The following is a 16666-nucleotide window of genomic DNA, read 5'->3' on the forward strand; positions in this document are numbered from 1 at the left end:
CTCAAGTTTGCTCCATAAATGTCAAATTCAAAGCCTTCCTGTAACCAAAGAAGTTTTTTATAAAGTATGCAAGATGTACCGTGTCTGCAACTCATCTTTTCTCAATTGTTATAAGTTTCTGTTTTTAGAGCAGGTTCAGTCCTGTGTGATGTGTCTATCTAGCACTTATCTAAATGCCTGTACATAGCTAGGTAAGTGAGTCTGGACAATAAATATAGCAGAGGTGGCTGGTGGGAGGAGCTATAGGAGGACAGTCTCATTGTAATGGCTGGAATGGAATAGTACCAAACAAAATCAAACACATGGACAACGCGTTGGACTCCGTTCCATGGATTCCATTCCAGCCATTAATGAGCCTGTCCTCTTACAGCTCCTTCCACCAGCCTCCTATGATATACAGTAAATATAGTGAGTGTGAACAAGTAAGTGCTTTAGAAAGTGAGGGTAAAGTTAGGAGGGCTAAATGAAGCACGACACACTGAGCAAATATTGGAGAAAGAACATCCATGAGGAGCTGTGAGTTAATGTGTGCATAAGAGTTGAGTTGATACGGTGAGGGGAAAAAAGTATTTAGTCAATTATGCAAGTTTTTGTGCAAGTTCTCCTACTTAAAAAGATGAGGCCTGTAATTTTCATCATAGGTACACTTCAACTATGACAGACAAAATGAGAAGGAAAAAAATCCAGAATTTCATTTGGAAATGGTGGAAAATAAGTATTTGGTCAATAACAAAAGTTTCTCAATACTTTGTTATATACCCTTTGTTGGCAATGACAGAGGTCAAATGTAATGTAAATGTAATGTCAAACGTTTTCTGTAAGTCTTCACAAGGTTTTCACACACTGTTGCTGGTATTTTGGCCCATTCCTCCATGCAGATCTCCTCTAGAGCAGTGATGTTTTGGGGCTGTTGCTGGCAACACAGATTTTCAAAGATTTTCTATGGGGTTGAGATCTGGAGACTGGCTAAGCCACTCCAGGACCTTGAAATGATTCTTACGAAGCCACTCCTTCGTTGCCCGGGCGGTGTGTTTGGGATCATTGTCATGCTGAAAGACCCAGCCACGTTTAATCTTCAATGCCCTTGCTGATGGAAGGAGGTTTTCACTCAAAATCTCACGATACATGACCCCATTCATTATTTCCTTTACATGGATCAGTCATCCTGGTCCCTTCGCAGAAAAACAGCCCCAAAGCATGATGTTTCCACCCCCATGCTTCACAGTAGGTATGGTGTTCTTTGGATGCAACTCAGCATTCTTTGTCCTCCAAACACAACAAGTTGAGTTTTTACCAAAAAGTTATATTTTGGTTTCATCTGACATTCTCCCAATCTTCTTCTGGATCATCCAAATGCTCTATAGCAAACTTCAGACGGGCCTGGACACGTCTGGCACTGCAGGATTTGAGTCCCTGGCGGCGTAATGTGTTACTGATGGTAGGCTTTGTTACTTTGGTCCCAGCTCTCTGCAGGTCATTCACTAGGTCCCCCCGTGTAGTTCTGGGATTTTTGCTCACCGTTCTTGTGATCATTTTGACCCCATGGGGTGAGATCTTGCATGGAGCCCCAGATCAAGGGAGATTACCAGTGGTCTTGTATGTCTTCCATTTCCTAATAATTGCTCCCACAGTTGATTTCTTCAGACCAAGCTGCTTACCTGTTGCAGATTCAGTCTTCCCAGCCTGGTGCAGGTCTACAATTTTGTTTCTGGTGTCCTTTGGTCCATAGTGGAGTTTGGAGTGTGACTGTTGTGGACAGGTGTCTTTTATACTGATAACAAGTTCAAACTGGTGCCATTAATACAGGTAACAAGTGGAGGACAGAGGAGCCACTTAAAGAAGAAGTTACAGGTCTGTGAGAGCCAGAAATCTTGCTTGTTTGTAGGTGACCAAATACTTATTTTCCACCATAATTTGCAAATAAATTCATTTTAAAAATCCTATAGTGTGATTTTTTTCTCATTTCGTCTGTCATAGTTGAAGTGTACCTATGATGAATTACAGGCCCCTCATCTGTTTAAGTGGGAGAACTTGCACAATTGGTGGCTGACTAAATACTTTTTTGCCCCACTGTACACGTGTCTGTCTGTTGGTGGTTAGCAGATACGCTTGTATGTGTAGATGTAGCCCTTGCAGTAGGGGCAGGTGTGTATCACATCCTTGAGATCATCGATCAGACAGGGAATCAAGCAGCAACCCAGATCACACCTGTGGTAGAGAGAGAAAAGAAATTACGAAAACAAACCACCTGAGAATACAGACCATAAATCAATAGTCTTATTATAGCTAACATCCCGCTGCTCTCCTTCATTTCATTCTGTGGTGTTTGGCCGGAAATCAAATATTTCCTGCCGTAGTATATTATTCTGTGTTTATACCATGGCATTGTTGAATACTCGTTTCTGACTGGCTTGAAGGTCATTCTAGAGCGTGCATTATTTCCTTATGAGGCATGGTAGAATTCAATGGCTACTTCATTCTTATATGTTCTATGCTTGAGCTGCTTTTGAAAGCAAATGTTTAAATTGAAAACATTATTGGCATTGTTGCATTCGATTTTCATAATAGCAAGCAGAACTGATGGTTTGGTTAGCTATACTAGCAAGTCTGTTTGGTTACAGAGGAAACTACTCTCATTACAGTGTCTTCAGAAAGCATTCACACCCCTTAACTTTTTCCAGATTTTGTTATTTTACAGCCTGAACTTAAATTGGATTCAATTGAGATTTTGTCATCACTGGCCTACACACAATACCCCATAATGTCAAAGTGGAATGATGCTTTTTTATTTGACAAAATGAACAGATCGTACCCTTTTTTTTCCTCCAAAGTTTCACATAAAATGACATACCCAAATCTAATTGCCTGCAGCGCAGAACCTGAAGCAAGGATATACATATTATTGGTACCATTTGAAAGGAAATACTTTGTTGCTGTGATAAAAGCGTTGTTGTTGTGCACTCTCCATGCACTCGCATGGTATTTTTTGAACTGTAATAGCTACTGTAAATTGGGCAATGCAGTTAGCTTAACAAGAATTTAAGCTTTCTGCCCATATAAGACATGTCGATGTCCTGGAAAGTTGGCTGTTACTTACGTCATCCTAGTCACATTAGCAACAACCGTCCCGGTTTAGGGACACCGATCCCGTAGAGGTTTTAATTTAAAAAATGAAAAGTTGAGTCAATAAATACTCAAACCCTTTGTCATGGCAAGACTAAATAAGTTCAAGAGTAAAATGTCTCTTAACAAGTCACATATAAAGTTGCATGGACTCACTGTGTGCAACTGTTTAACATGATTGTTGAATGACTACCTCATCTTTTGTACCCCCCACACACAGTGGTGACTCGTAATGGTAATGTTCCCTAGTTGCACCGTGATTGGCTCATTCTCTCACTCATGGGGACACCACGTCACTGCCAAATCTAAGGGTAGGGCTCGAAAATGTAAGCCTCTTGGGTGCTGCCATAGATCAGAAATGCCCATCCAAGAAGGCTCAAGGTCATTGGCCACAGATAAAATGACATCAAATCGCATTATATCTACAGTAGCTTTGATTGGACTGATCAAGTCAGCATCACACTTTCCAAAATCTTCACTCGTAATCATCCTCAATCAAGTTGACGATCTACTTGCAAATCCTTGTCATATGAAGAGAAATAATAGATCAAACGTATCGGTGCTCATCGGCCAATTGGCATAAACATTACACAACAAGTTGGAAATCGAAAATTCAACAATGAGTGGTTTGGAAGGAATCAGTCTATAACTGCCAGTATTGCAACGCAATCACTAGCCTGCTATTCAGTGGAATGGCTGTGTGGTCCAAGTCTGGGTTAAGGGTCTCTTTTCCAAGCTTAAAATGATAAATATTCAACATTGGCCATGCTGTCAATCCAACATGATTTCTGCCACACTCAAAACAACTTAACTTGGAAATCTGACTTCAGTGAGTTCAAGACAACTAGGAACTCTGGGGGGGGGGGGGGGGGGGGGAAATGAGCTCCAGCTGTGGAAATAAGTTTTAAACGGTCATCCAACTCGGAACTCTGGCCTCTTTCTAGAGCTACGACCTGAAGATCACTGATGTAGTCATGATTCGACCTAGTTTTTTTCCCAAATTCACAGTTGTCTTGAAGCAACATAAATCCAGAGAATGCCAGACTTTGATGACAAAATTTGCCCACAAAGGACCGCTGCGCCACCTTCCTGTTCAAGTGAGCACAGCACAACAAGGTGAGTCCACAAATGTCTTGTATGCTGCTGCATAAATTATGTAATATGCCAGGGAGATATGTATACGGTAGCTAAGAAAGTAATACTAAATGTATGTTGTGTAGTAAGCTTTTTGTAGTAGCCCATGTGCCTCACCCTATTTCACCTACTGCTCTGACCTTGTGGTGCACATGTAGACTATAACATGTTTTTGAGAAATGTAATCATTGAATATTGTAAGACCTTTCATTGTCTGCTTATGTGCCCTTTATTTATCCTACGGTTCTGACTTGGTGTACAGAGAGAACGGCCTATGTTCTGAATTCTGCCTCTGTACATTTCAAAAGTACTGAACAAATAGTTATATTGACTACATCTGTCCTAGCGCGCTGACTAATGTCTTAAATCGAAATTACAGATTGTCTCTTATCCACTTATCGTCCCCTTATGCCACAGTTCGTATATCTCAATTGTCAGTAGAAACCACATTTGTTTAAGCAAGTCAGCCAAAACAGCTGTGTTTTTTTAAAGGCAGTAAATGAGGCTGAATGAGCCGTTTCACTGCCAGATAAGGCTCCGCTGGTAGCCAGGTGTAGCAGTGTTAAGGTGTTGGGACTGCTGTTGGGACTCTGCTGTTAGGATAGCTTTATTTAGGCCCTAACAGTTTGTGGACACCATTTGTCACCGTTATAGTGCAATTAATTTATTGTTTAGTGTTGTGGCTTTGCTGGCTTGCATCCCCCCCCCTCAAAAAAGATTTACATGCTAAAATCACCACTTCCCACACATACAGATAATTGTATGGTCCCTCAGTCGAACACAAAGACCAGGGAGGTTTTCCAATGCCTCTCAAAGAAGGGCACCTATTGGTAGATGGGTCCAAAAAAAAGCAGACATTAAATATTCCTTTGAGCATGGTGAAGTTATTAATTACACTTTGGATGGTGCATCAACACACCCAGTCACTATAAAGATATAGGCGTCCTTCCTAACTCAATTGCCGAAGAGGAAGGAAACCGCTCAGGGATTTCACCATGAAGCAAATGGTGACATTAAAACAGTTAGAGTTTAATGGCTATGATGATGGAGCAACAACATTGTAGTTACTCCACAATACTGACCTAATTGACACAGTGAAAAAGAGGAAGCCTGTACAGAATAAAAAAATATTCCAAAACATGCATACTGTTTGCAACAAGGCACTAAAGTAATACTGCAAAAATGTGGCAAAACAATTAACAATTTGTGTTGAAGAAAAAAAAGTTACTGTGTACCACTCTCCATATTTTCAAGCATAGTGGTGGTCCATCATGTTATGGGTATTCTTGTAGTCATTTTAAGGACTGGGGAGTTTCAGGATAAAAATAAACAGAATGGAGCTAAGCATAGGCAAAATCCTAGAGGAAAACCTGGTTCAGTCTGCTTTCCACCAGACAGTGGGAGACAAAAATGGTGGTCTCGCAAAGATCAACAACCAATTTGAGTTTGAAGAATTTAGAAAATAATAAAAATGGGCAAATGTTGCACAATCCAGGTGTGTAAAGCTCTTCGAGACTTACCCAGAAAGACTCAGCTGTAATCGCTGCTTCTACAAGGTATTGACTCGGTGGTGTGATTACTCATGTAAATTCAATATTTCTGTGTTTCATTTTTTATTATTTTTGCTAGCATTTCTAAAAACATGTTTTCACTGTCATTATGGGGTATTATGTGTAGATTTTTTATATTTGATTTATCCGTTATTTTACCAGGTAAGTTGACTGAGAACACACTCTCATTTGCAGCAACGACCTGGGGAATAGTTACAGGGGAGAGGAGGGGGATGAATGAGCCAATTGTAAACCGTGACTGTGATGGTTTGAGGGCCAGATTGGGAATTTAGCCAGGACACCGGGGTTAACACCCCTACTCTTACGATAAGTGCCATGGGATCTTTAATGACCTCAGAGAGTCAGGACACCCGTTTAACGTCCCATCTGAAAGACGGCATCCAACACAGGGCAGTGTCCCCGATCACTGCCCTGGGGCATTGGGATATTGTTTAGACCAGAGGAAAGAGTGCCTCCTACTGGCCCTCCAACACCACTTCCAGCAGCCAAATGGGTGAGAATAAAAAACAACACATTTAATACATTTTTAATTCAGGCTGTAACAACAAAATATTGAATAAGTCAAGGGGTATGAATACTTTCTGAAGGCACTGTATCTAGTAAACTTGTTAGCTACTTCAGTGGATGTTGAACACATTTCTACCTGCAAATGTGTTCAATTATAGCCATGGTGTGAAAGAGATGATCAACTCTGGACTTTATGCGCTCTCTGGAAAATAATGTGGTGGAACACACCTTCCACGTCGTTTATTATTTTCCATAGAACGTATAGCCACTTGTTGGTTATCCGTTACATAACCTCTACACAATGTAGTACACTAATTCTTCATCTTACCCAACAAAGAAGCAGAAGAGGCAGAAGACAGCGTTCATGAGGCCCACGCTGTGGTTGATGCGGGTGATGATGGGCTGCTGGCAGTGGTGACACACAGTCTGTACGGGTGCTGTCTGGAATATCTCCCCCTGTAGCACGGTCACTGTGGTAGCTGTCCCAGGGGGTACCAGCACCGTGTGAGCCGTCTGACCTGCCACAGGCCCAAATTGAATGGGCCCCGGGCCAAACTGCCCCGGGCCAAACTGCCCTGGGCCAAAGTGACCTGGCGGAGGGTAGAAGCCACCTGTAGGGTAGAAACAAGGCGGTATGTACTGTTTATGTTCTGTATACAGGTGCTATGCCAAACACGGGTATGCATTTAGAGTCGCCCATCTTATTTAATTCCCTCTGTAGACCAGTGCATGCCTACCATGTGGTATGGGCATGGCCCCATCTCCTGGGACGTGTGGAGGCAAGAAGCCTGGCTGTAGCGTGGCCTCGTAGGGTGGAGGGCCATAGTCTGGAGGCAGGGGGTGTCCCTGAGGAGGACCCGTCGATACAGGGACCGCCGAGCCTGGGAGAGAAAACACAGACAAACAAGAAGGATTTATTAGTGAGCTTTCACAGCAATGATTGATTGAAGAAACATTACTTATGTTGGGCTTAAATCAAGTAAGGCATTGGCCCATTATTGAGAACATGCATAATCATCTGTTACTCAGGCCAGAATAGTTATTTTTCATAGCTTTACAATTCTCAAGGATTTGTTACGTAGTTTGTAACAAATACACTTTGTTGATCACATTCCCTTGGCTGGTCGAAACAGTATTTTGTTGTAAGGAAACCTGGGGTGGAGGGGGAGCCCAGACAAAGAATGATTTGTTCACAGACAGGGCCTACTTTCAAGGTTTCCCTGGTGATGTTTCTCTAGGCCTTTCTCTAACCAGCCACACAAGAGCTGATATGGGAGGCATTTAGAGGCAATTATGCAAATTCATACCAGTTTCCCTACAGCTAGTCAGCTACAGTGCAAATACTAAATCAGCAGCCCAGTCGAAGAAACCAGATGGTATTTTGAAGTTCACAGGTATGCCTGTGCGTGGTTCCTACCCGGGACTTCTGTCCATTTGTAAAATAGTCTCTTAAAATGTGTCTCTTTTTGTAGTCTTGTTCCAAACTAAATGTTTTTTCCTCCACATCATACACAAGAGAGAGAGACAGTTCTAGAATAATTGTACCCGGAATGGCTGGCTGTCCATTCTTCTCCTTGATAAGAGGGGCGCTGGGACCTCCGGGGTAGGGAGGAGGGGGGTCGCTGGACATGCTGACTGGACCTTTGGATGGGGGGGGCCTGGGGTAGAAGCTCCACTCACCACTGGCCTTGAACTCACTCAGCCAGTCTGTGAGAAGAACACACACATAGGCCTATCAGTTCACTGACAGTCAGTTCAACACCCACACACTACAACATGATACAGCAGCTGCCTCGCAAGTAAATGTATTTATTTGTAATTTTGTCTCAGTATTGACTCGTCTAGGAAGACCCTAGATCTTTTCAATCAAGTGAATTGGTATGATAAATATGATGGATGCAGACAACATTCAACAGTATAGCTGGATAACACTGGGTTTAAGCTAGGGCTAGGCTACTGCCTCTGAGGCCTCTAGAATATCACATTTGCAGGGATTTAAGTCAAAAACAATGGCAATTGCTTTCAATCCACCCTTTACCTAAATGTGTGTTAGATGATAAACATTAGTATTGTTTATTATCCTAACACACTCACGACAGCAAACATTAGGGAGTTTAGCAATGAGTTGGCAGTCTGACATTAAAACAGAATTGACCTAAAGCCACCAATATTTACAGAAAAACAGAACCCATGGCAGCAGAGTGAAGAGAAGGGACATTAGTCATGATTACCTGCTGATGACAGTGGGGAGTTTCCACCTACAGAGCCTGCTCTTCCGTCTGGTCCAACAGCCTATAAGAAAAAAAGGAGAGAAAAAATACAACAGGTTTATTGCATGTGGTCCTATTTGTAAATTGCAATTGCTACTTTCTCAGGCAAATGAAAAAACACTAACAGTATGCAGCCATTAACAAGTGCTAGGTTAATTATAGACAACTTGCTTCTCTCAAATATTGGTGCAGTAACATTTAGTCTCCAAGATACTAACACATGCCTGCCCATTAATCACAGTCGACTGAATCATGGCATTCCTATGACTTCAATTCATTCACCTGACAACACAAGCGCTTACCCAAGACAATCGCAGTAGCCTTTAAATAAAACAAGCACATTGCCACAAAAATGGAGCAGCAAAGCCGTCTGGTGTAACTAACTTAGCCTATGTCAACCAGAAATTTAGCTCTATAGTCCTACAATTCACTTCAGCATAAAGGAGATTGACTGGCCAAACGACACAGGAGGAGCGGACATTATTGGAACAGTTAAGAACTAGATATCAAATGTTATTTGTCACATGCACCGAATACAACAGGTGTAGTAGACCTTACCGTGAAATGCTTACTTACAAGACCTTAACCAACAATGCAATTTAAAGAAAATACACACGCAGAAAAAGAGATAGAATAACATAATTTAAGAGCCGCAGTAAATAACAATAGCGGGGCTATATACAGGGGGGTACCAGAGTCAATGTGCGGTGGCAATGCAAATAGTCTGGGTAGCCATTTGATTAACTGTACAGGAGTTTTATGGCTTGGGGGTAGACGCTATTTAGAAGCCTCTTGGACCTAGACTTGGCTCTCCGGTATCGCTTGCCATGCGGTAGAAGAGAGAACAGTCTATGACTAGGGTGGCTGGAGTCTTTGACAATTTTTATGGCCTTCTTCTGACACCGCCTGGTATATAGGTCCTGGATGGCAGGAAGTTTGGCCCTGGTGATGTACTGGGCTGTACGCACTACCCTCTGTAGTGCCTTGCAGTTGGAGGCCAAGCAGTTGCCATACCAGGCAGTGATGCAACCCGTCAGGATGTTCTCGATGGTGCATCTGTAAAACCTTTGTGAGGATCTGAGGACCCATGCCAAATCTTTTCATTCTCCCGAGGGGGAATATGTTTTGTTGTGCCCCCTTCACGACTGTCTTGGTGTGCTTGGACCGTGTTAGTTTGTTGGCGATGTGGACCCCAAGGAACTTAAAGCTCTCAATCTGCTCCACTACAGCCCCATTGATGACAATAGGGGTGTGCTTGGTCCTCCTTTTCCTGTAGTCCACAATCATCTCCTTTGTCTTGATCATGTTGAGGAAGAGGTTGTTTCCCTTGCACCACACAGCCAGGTCTCTGACCTCCTCCCTATAAGCTGTCACATTGTTGTTGGTGATCAGGCCTACCACTGTTGTGTCATCAGCAAACTTAAATGATGGTGTTGGAGTAGGGCCTGGCCGTGCAGTCATGAGTGAACAGGGAGTACAGGAGGGGACTGAGCATGCACCCCTGAGGGGCCCCCGTGTTGAGGATCAGCGTAGCGGATGTATTGTTACCTACCCTTACCACCTGGGGGCGGTCCATCAGGAAGTCCAGGATCCAGATGCAGAGGGAAGTGTTTAGTCCCAGGGTCCTTAGCTTAGTGATGAGCTTTGAGGGCACTACGGTGTTAAAAGCTGAACTGTAGTCAATGAATAGCATTCTCACATAGTTGTTCCTTTTGTTCAGGTGTGAAAGGGCAGTATGGAGTGCAATAGAGATTGCATCATCTGTGGATCTGTTGGGGCGGTATGCAAATTGGAGTGGGTCTAGGGTTTCTGGGATAATGGTGTTGATGTGAGCCATGACCAGCCTTTCAAAGCATTTCATGGTTACAGATTTGAGTGCTACAGGTCGGTAGTCATTTAGGCAGGTTACCTTAGTGTTCTTGGGCACAACGGACAATGGTGGTCTGCTTAAAACATGTTGGTATTACAGACTCATATGTCATCTCAGCAATGCAGCGCAATTAACTTGGCTACAGATTAGCCTAACACTTTCCCTAACAGACTCTACAACAACATAAACCTCACCTGACTACTACACGTGTCTGAAAACAAACACAGCCTAGCCTTGGGAGCAGGACACTGCTATGCCACCAGCTGTCCAAACCTGCCATCCATACTTCGGCCTACTAGGCTTCACTTTCCCAGGTCAGCTGACCATGCCTGTGAGAGATCACCATGCATGTCAGGGCGTCTCGAATTTGAACATAAACAGATTAAGAGGCTGGCCTGCCTGCTCCAAAACAAACAGTCAGAATGCCAGATAGCACAATAAAAATAAGCCTGTCAAATGACTGGGTAATCTAAGGCAGAGGAGGAGGCGGAGGAGGAGGAGAGCTATCCAACCAGTTAGTGAGTGTGATGTGAAGACTGATTAAGCTGGGGAAATGACAGGCATGTCCAGGGTATGATAGAAATAAAAATGTACAAATGCATGCATGGCATCTGAATGTAGGCCACAACTCTATGAGAGCTAGGCTAAGTTAATACCCATATTGTGCCCAAGGCAACCTAGATAAGGCCATGAATTTGCACTTGCTTTGTTTGATTAAACTGGAAAGTAAGCATTTAAGCGTCATACATTACAACAGCATCAGAAATTCAGAATCAGAGTACAGAACACTTGGGTTTAAGGGACCTCCAGAGACGCTTCAGTCATGCACTTCATTATGTCTGGATGAGTTTGATTTGATCACAAACAGTTGAAACGGGCCTTCATTTGTTATAACATTACACTGAATTCCAACAAAGTCATTGAGGATCAATGATGGATGCTACAAAAAAAGTGCCATCGCCAATTTATGTTTAAGTAGAATATGAATGAGCCATCATCATTTTCAATAATTGACCTAAAAATAAAGATCAACTACACTATTTTGTCATGTGGAACTGAATCAGGGGGGGGTGACATACAACAACACCAGCATAGGGCTCTCTAGTGAGAGGCAACTTTCTAGAAAGCTTCATCCATCATTTTCCTGAATCCTCTTGCTACAGTAACTTTATTTACATAGATGATCCGCTCAACCCACCAGACAAACACTCTTTACGTAATGTAGCTAGCCATCTAGACATCGACACAGTTTTATATCAAACATACATTGCTATCTTAGCTAGCTAGCTCGTCGTTACTGCATTTAGAACTTGTTGACGTGAGAGAAGCCTCGATTTGACTGGACGTTTACATCAGCTAGCTAGCGTTATACAACTGTCTGCCTAGTTAGTATAGTTGCTACTGTAGCTTGTTCAACTAGCTAGTTAGGTATCTAGCTAGCTATTATTTTCATCAGTGAAAATGGAACACATTTCAAAAGAACAGTCAAGTTACATGTAACGTTAGCTAACTCACATTGAGTAACATCAGTTTAAAACTAAACGGAGATTAACGTTAGCTAGCTACGTTACGTTAGCTAGCTGATTGCCTCTCAAATATTGTTTCCTAGTTATCTCTACACGGAATTTACCTGATGTGTTGTCTCTTCCACACAATTGGAATTAGGTGATGACGACAGCTATATCACAAGCCTGTTTGCAGGGAAGTCAAATGATGGCAACCGTGAGCTCGTCTGTTTATCATTCATCTACTCAACATCCGCCTCTTGTGGTGCTTTCAAGACAACTGGGAACTCGGCGAAAAAAACGAGGTCAAATCACGACGTCGGCGAGCTTCAGGTCGGAAAGTCGGAACTCTAGAAAGATGCAGCGTTCAGAACTCGGAAAGAAATCAGTTCAATTCAAATGGGCTTTATTGGCATGGGAAACGTGTTTGCATTGCCAAAGCAAGTGAAATAGTATTTACAATGTTGATTGTGCTCCACTGGTTGCCCTTTTCACATGGCAACGGCAACAAATCTCACTGCTTTGATTGCACAATGCTGTATTTCGCCTAACAGATATGAGTTTATCAATGCCTGATTTGTTTTCAAATTCTTTGTGGTTCTGTGTGAAATATGTATCTAATGTGGTCATACATTTGGAAGGAGGTTAGGAAGTGCAGCTCAGTTTCCACCAATTTTTTTGTGGGCACACAGCCTGTCTTCTCTCAAGATCCAAGTCTGACTATGGCAGCCTCTATCAGTAGCAAGGCCATGCTCGCTGAGTCTGTAACGTACATAGTCAATTTTGGATCAGTCACCGTGATAAGGTATTCTGCCACTGTGTACTCTCTGTTTAGGGCCAGATAGCGTTCCAATTTGCTCCATCTTTTTGGTTGATTCTTTCCAGTGTGTCAAACAGTTATCTTTTTGCTTTCTCATAATTTGTTTGGGTCGAATTGTTTTGCTGTCCTGGGGGGTCTGTTTGTGAACAGAACCAGCTGGCTGAGGGGACTCTTCTGTCGGTGTTTCACCTGTCTTTGTGATTGTCTCCACCACCCTCCAGATGTCACCCATCTTCCCCATGATCCCCTGTGTATTTATACCTGTGTTCTCTGTTTCCAGTTGGTTTTAGTTTTGTCAAGCCTACCAGTGGTTTTCCCCTCTGCTCCTGTCTCTCGATTGTTCCTCTTTCCTAGTGTTGACCATTCTGCCTGCCATCCTGTACCTTTGCCCCACCTTCCTGGATTACTGACCTCTGCCTGCCCTTGACTAGCCTTTTGCCTGCTCCTGTGATTATAAACTGTTGTTACTTTGACATTGTCTGCATCTAGATCTTACCTGAAACGTGATAGTAGGTTCATCTCTCTATGTAGATGAGGGCTTTGTGGTGGAATGTGAGGGTATCGCTTCCGTTTAGGTGGTTGTAGAATTTAACAGCTCCTTTTTGGATTTTGATAAATAGCAGGTATAGCCCTAATTCTGCTCTACATGCATTGTTTGTGGTTTTGTGTTGTACACCAGCTATATTTTTGCAGATTCTCATTTTGGTCTTTTTCATTTTGTGAATTTTTGGTTGGTGAGTTCAGACCTCACAACCATAGAGTGCAATTGGTTCTATAACTGATTGAAGTATTTTTGTTGTTGCCTGATCCTAATTGGGCTGTTGAGTTTTAAGTTCCTTTTGATGGAGTAGAAGCCCCTCCTTGCCTTATCTCTTAGATCGTTCACAGCCTTGTGGAAGTTACCTGTGGTGTTGATGTTTAGGCTGAGGTAATTATAGTTTGTGTGCTCTGGGGCAGTGGTTTCCAACCTTTTCATTTATTTTACCGCCAACTGAATTTAGCTCTGCCTGAAGTACCCCCTCAGGTCCTAGTATCCCTGGTTGGGAACCACTGCTCTAGGGCAATGGTGTCAAGATCATTTATATTTATTATCCTGGCAACTAGACCATTTCTGGAACACTTATTTTTGTCTTACTGAGGTTCACTGTCAGGGCCAAAGTCTGACAATCTATGCAGAAGATCAAGGTGCTGCAGTAGGCACTCCTTGGTTGGGGACAGAAGTATCAGATTATCTGTGAACAGTAGACATTGGATTTCTGAGTCCAGTAGGGTGAGGATTGATGCTGCAGACTGGGTGCCCCCCCCACCCCCCAACTTTCTAGAGCTCTGACAGGCCTGAAGATAACTGACGTCATTATTTGACCTTAGTTTTTTTTCTAGTCTTTAAGCACAATTTTCCCAGCAACCTACTGCTCTGGGTATGACGATGCATTATTTGTTTCTGTTTCAGACACATTCTTGCACTTTTTAGAAGTGTCACATTTGTAGACACCGATGATACTCAGTAACGTAACAAAGATGAGAAATTAAGCTTTTCATATGTAGACTAATGGCCTAAAAGTACATGTATTATGGATATGTCAACATTGCCCGTAACATAATGTTGACGTTATTCTATTTGATGTATAAACATTTTGAACATAGGATATTTACTGAGCATGGGTTAGATGGGGACTCTTGGATAGCGCCTGCTGTTCAGCTGTTAGCCTCTGCACTACGCTTACAGATCACCTATCTTCTAGGCTTGATGTGCATTCCCCGTAATATACTCGTGTCCCCCGTGGACTGGCTGGTACTCTGCATGAAGCATCCTCCATTCAGGCTGTAAAGGCACCATTTTCCTCCTTAACTAGCTACATTGACAAGAATGCTGGAAAAAAACACAAATATTTTCTGACACCGGTGGCTGAATGCGTTGTGCAACATCCTAAATTGCTCAAAAATAAAATGAGTGAGTGTGATGTGATGTGACCACTGATTAGGCTGGGAAAATTACGGGACGTTCAAGGGTAGGACAAAATAAGAATATACAAATGCATGGCATCTGAATGTATGGCACAGTTCTATAAGAGCTAGGCTAAGTTATCCGTATTTAGCCCAAGGCAACCTGGATGAGGTGATGAGTTTGCACTTTACAGTTTAATCAAACAGAACATGCATTTATAGGCCTCATGCATGATTATAACAGCTTTAGAATCCGAGTACAGAACAATTAGGCTTGATGGACATCCAGAGAAGCTTCAGTCATGCACTTCATTATGTCTGGATGAGTTTGATTAGATCTAGATGCGGAAAAAAAAAGAGGAGGAAGGTCAAAAGGGGGGTGAGTGTAACGGATGTGAAACGGCTAGCTTAGTTAGCGGTGCGCGCTAAATAGCGTTTCAATCGGTTACGTCACTTGCTCTGAGACCTTGAAGTAGTAGTTCCCCTTGCTCTGCAAGGGCCGCGGCTTTTGTGGAGCGATGGGTAACGAGGCTTCGCGGGTGACTGTTGTTGATGTGTGCAGAAGGTCCCTGGTTCGCGCCCGGGTATGGGCGAGGGGACGGTTTAAAGTTAGTCTGTTACACTATAACTTTACCTTGACATCCAATTAGTGAGCAACAAAGTAATTAAGGATCAAGGTTCCACCATGGTGGAAAATTGTGTTTAATAAAGAATGTATGCATAATTTCCCCGTTGTTTTCTGCCTTTTCTGCTCCACTCTCACTCCAATATCACATTGCATCATTTAGTGATAGTTTGCACCTGGTTCGCGCCCGGGTATGGGCGAGGGGGCGGTCTAAAGTTATACTGTTACCTTGATGCTGTTGACCCGGATCACTGGTTGCTGCGGAAAAAGGAGGTCAAAAGGGGGGTGAGTGTTACGGATTTGAATGTATTTAATCCCTGGGTTTTTCTCCCATACAAACAAACTGAAACTGGACATAGGCCCCTGCACTGTGGCAATGATACAAACACAATCAGCCTGAAACTAAATACACACGAGGAAAGGTATTTGAGTTATACCAATGACTGCCTGGGTCTTTCCATGAATAGAGTGCCTTTTTTGCATCACTTCGATATTATTATTTTACTAGGCAAGTCAGTTAAGAACTAATTCTTATTTACAATGACAGCCTACACGCTGGGCCTGTGCACCCTATGGAACTCCCAATCACAGCTGGTTGTGATACAACCTGGATTCAAACCAGGGTGTCTGTAGTGACACCTCTAGTACTGAGATGCAGTGCCTTAGATTGCTGCGCCACTCTGGAGCCCCACAATGAAGTAGAAATTGTTCGCCAATATTCAATTATTAAAGCCCGTGATATTAAATGACATGCCCTTTAATATAAACCACATATAACATTTAATAAATTAGATGTGTGTATATATATATTTATATATATATATAACTGGCTAAAGTACCAGAAATCTGCATTTTGACATGTCCCATGGCATGTTTTACTGAGTTCTAGGACGATTTTAACCCACTTAATCGCCACATTTTCCAAAGTGTCCACCATCATTGTAAAGCCCTAGTTATTTTGATGCCTCAACAGATATTTCTGAAGGCTGTTATTTATTTCATGTGATTAATGATTAACTTATGTTTGTCCCTCATTTTAAGTTCAAGTCTGATTTATTTATTTATATATTTGTATTTAACTGAACTCTTGTTTTAATGTGGTTAAAACATTCCTTTTGAAATACTTTTTCTCCAAAGAAACATTGAGCATCTAATTGTCGAATCATAGTGTAAAAAGCAGGTGAGCTGGTTGTACTATATTTCTTTGCCATTTTCTGGTGTTATGTGTTGGAAAACCCGAGTGCGTCGACTCGAGTATAACTTGTCAACCCTGTTATCCATAGAAAAATAGGGTAGA

At 42.4% G+C, this 16666-nt stretch overlaps 1 protein-coding gene across 1 annotated transcript; it reads right to left on the reverse strand.

The window, feature by feature from the left end:
* Positions 1-1951: 1951 nt before the first annotated feature.
* cdip1 (cell death-inducing p53 target 1) lies at positions 1952-12348 on the reverse strand. The gene is made up of 6 exons (XM_046331492.1): positions 12106-12348; positions 8567-8627; positions 7881-8042; positions 7073-7216; positions 6664-6946; positions 1952-2208 (listed from the first exon to the last, which is right to left on the reverse strand). Exons 3-6 carry the CDS (start codon positions 7963-7965, stop codon positions 2097-2099), a joined length of 624 nt encoding a protein of 207 aa, XP_046187448.1. The 5' UTR covers positions 7966-8042; positions 8567-8627; positions 12106-12348; the 3' UTR covers positions 1952-2096.
* Positions 12349-16666: the final 4318 nt, after the last annotated feature.

This window comes from Oncorhynchus gorbuscha, linkage group LG26 (genome assembly GCF_021184085.1).
Source record: "Oncorhynchus gorbuscha isolate QuinsamMale2020 ecotype Even-year linkage group LG26, OgorEven_v1.0, whole genome shotgun sequence".
NCBI lineage: Eukaryota > Metazoa > Chordata > Actinopteri > Salmoniformes > Salmonidae > Oncorhynchus > Oncorhynchus gorbuscha.

Coding starts and splice junctions, on each gene's coding strand:
- cdip1 (XM_046331492.1), bottom strand. CDS start 7,965: ATGTCCAGCGACCCCCCTCCTCCCTACCCCGGAGGTCCCAGCGCCCCT. Junction 6,947..7,072: donor GGCCATGCCCATACCACATG/GTAGGCATGCAC, acceptor TCTACCCTACAG/GTGGCTTCTACCCTCCGCCA. Junction 2,209..6,663: donor CTCTTCTGCTTCTTTGTTGG/GTAAGATGAAGA, acceptor TCTCTACCACAG/GTGTGATCTGGGTTGCTGCT.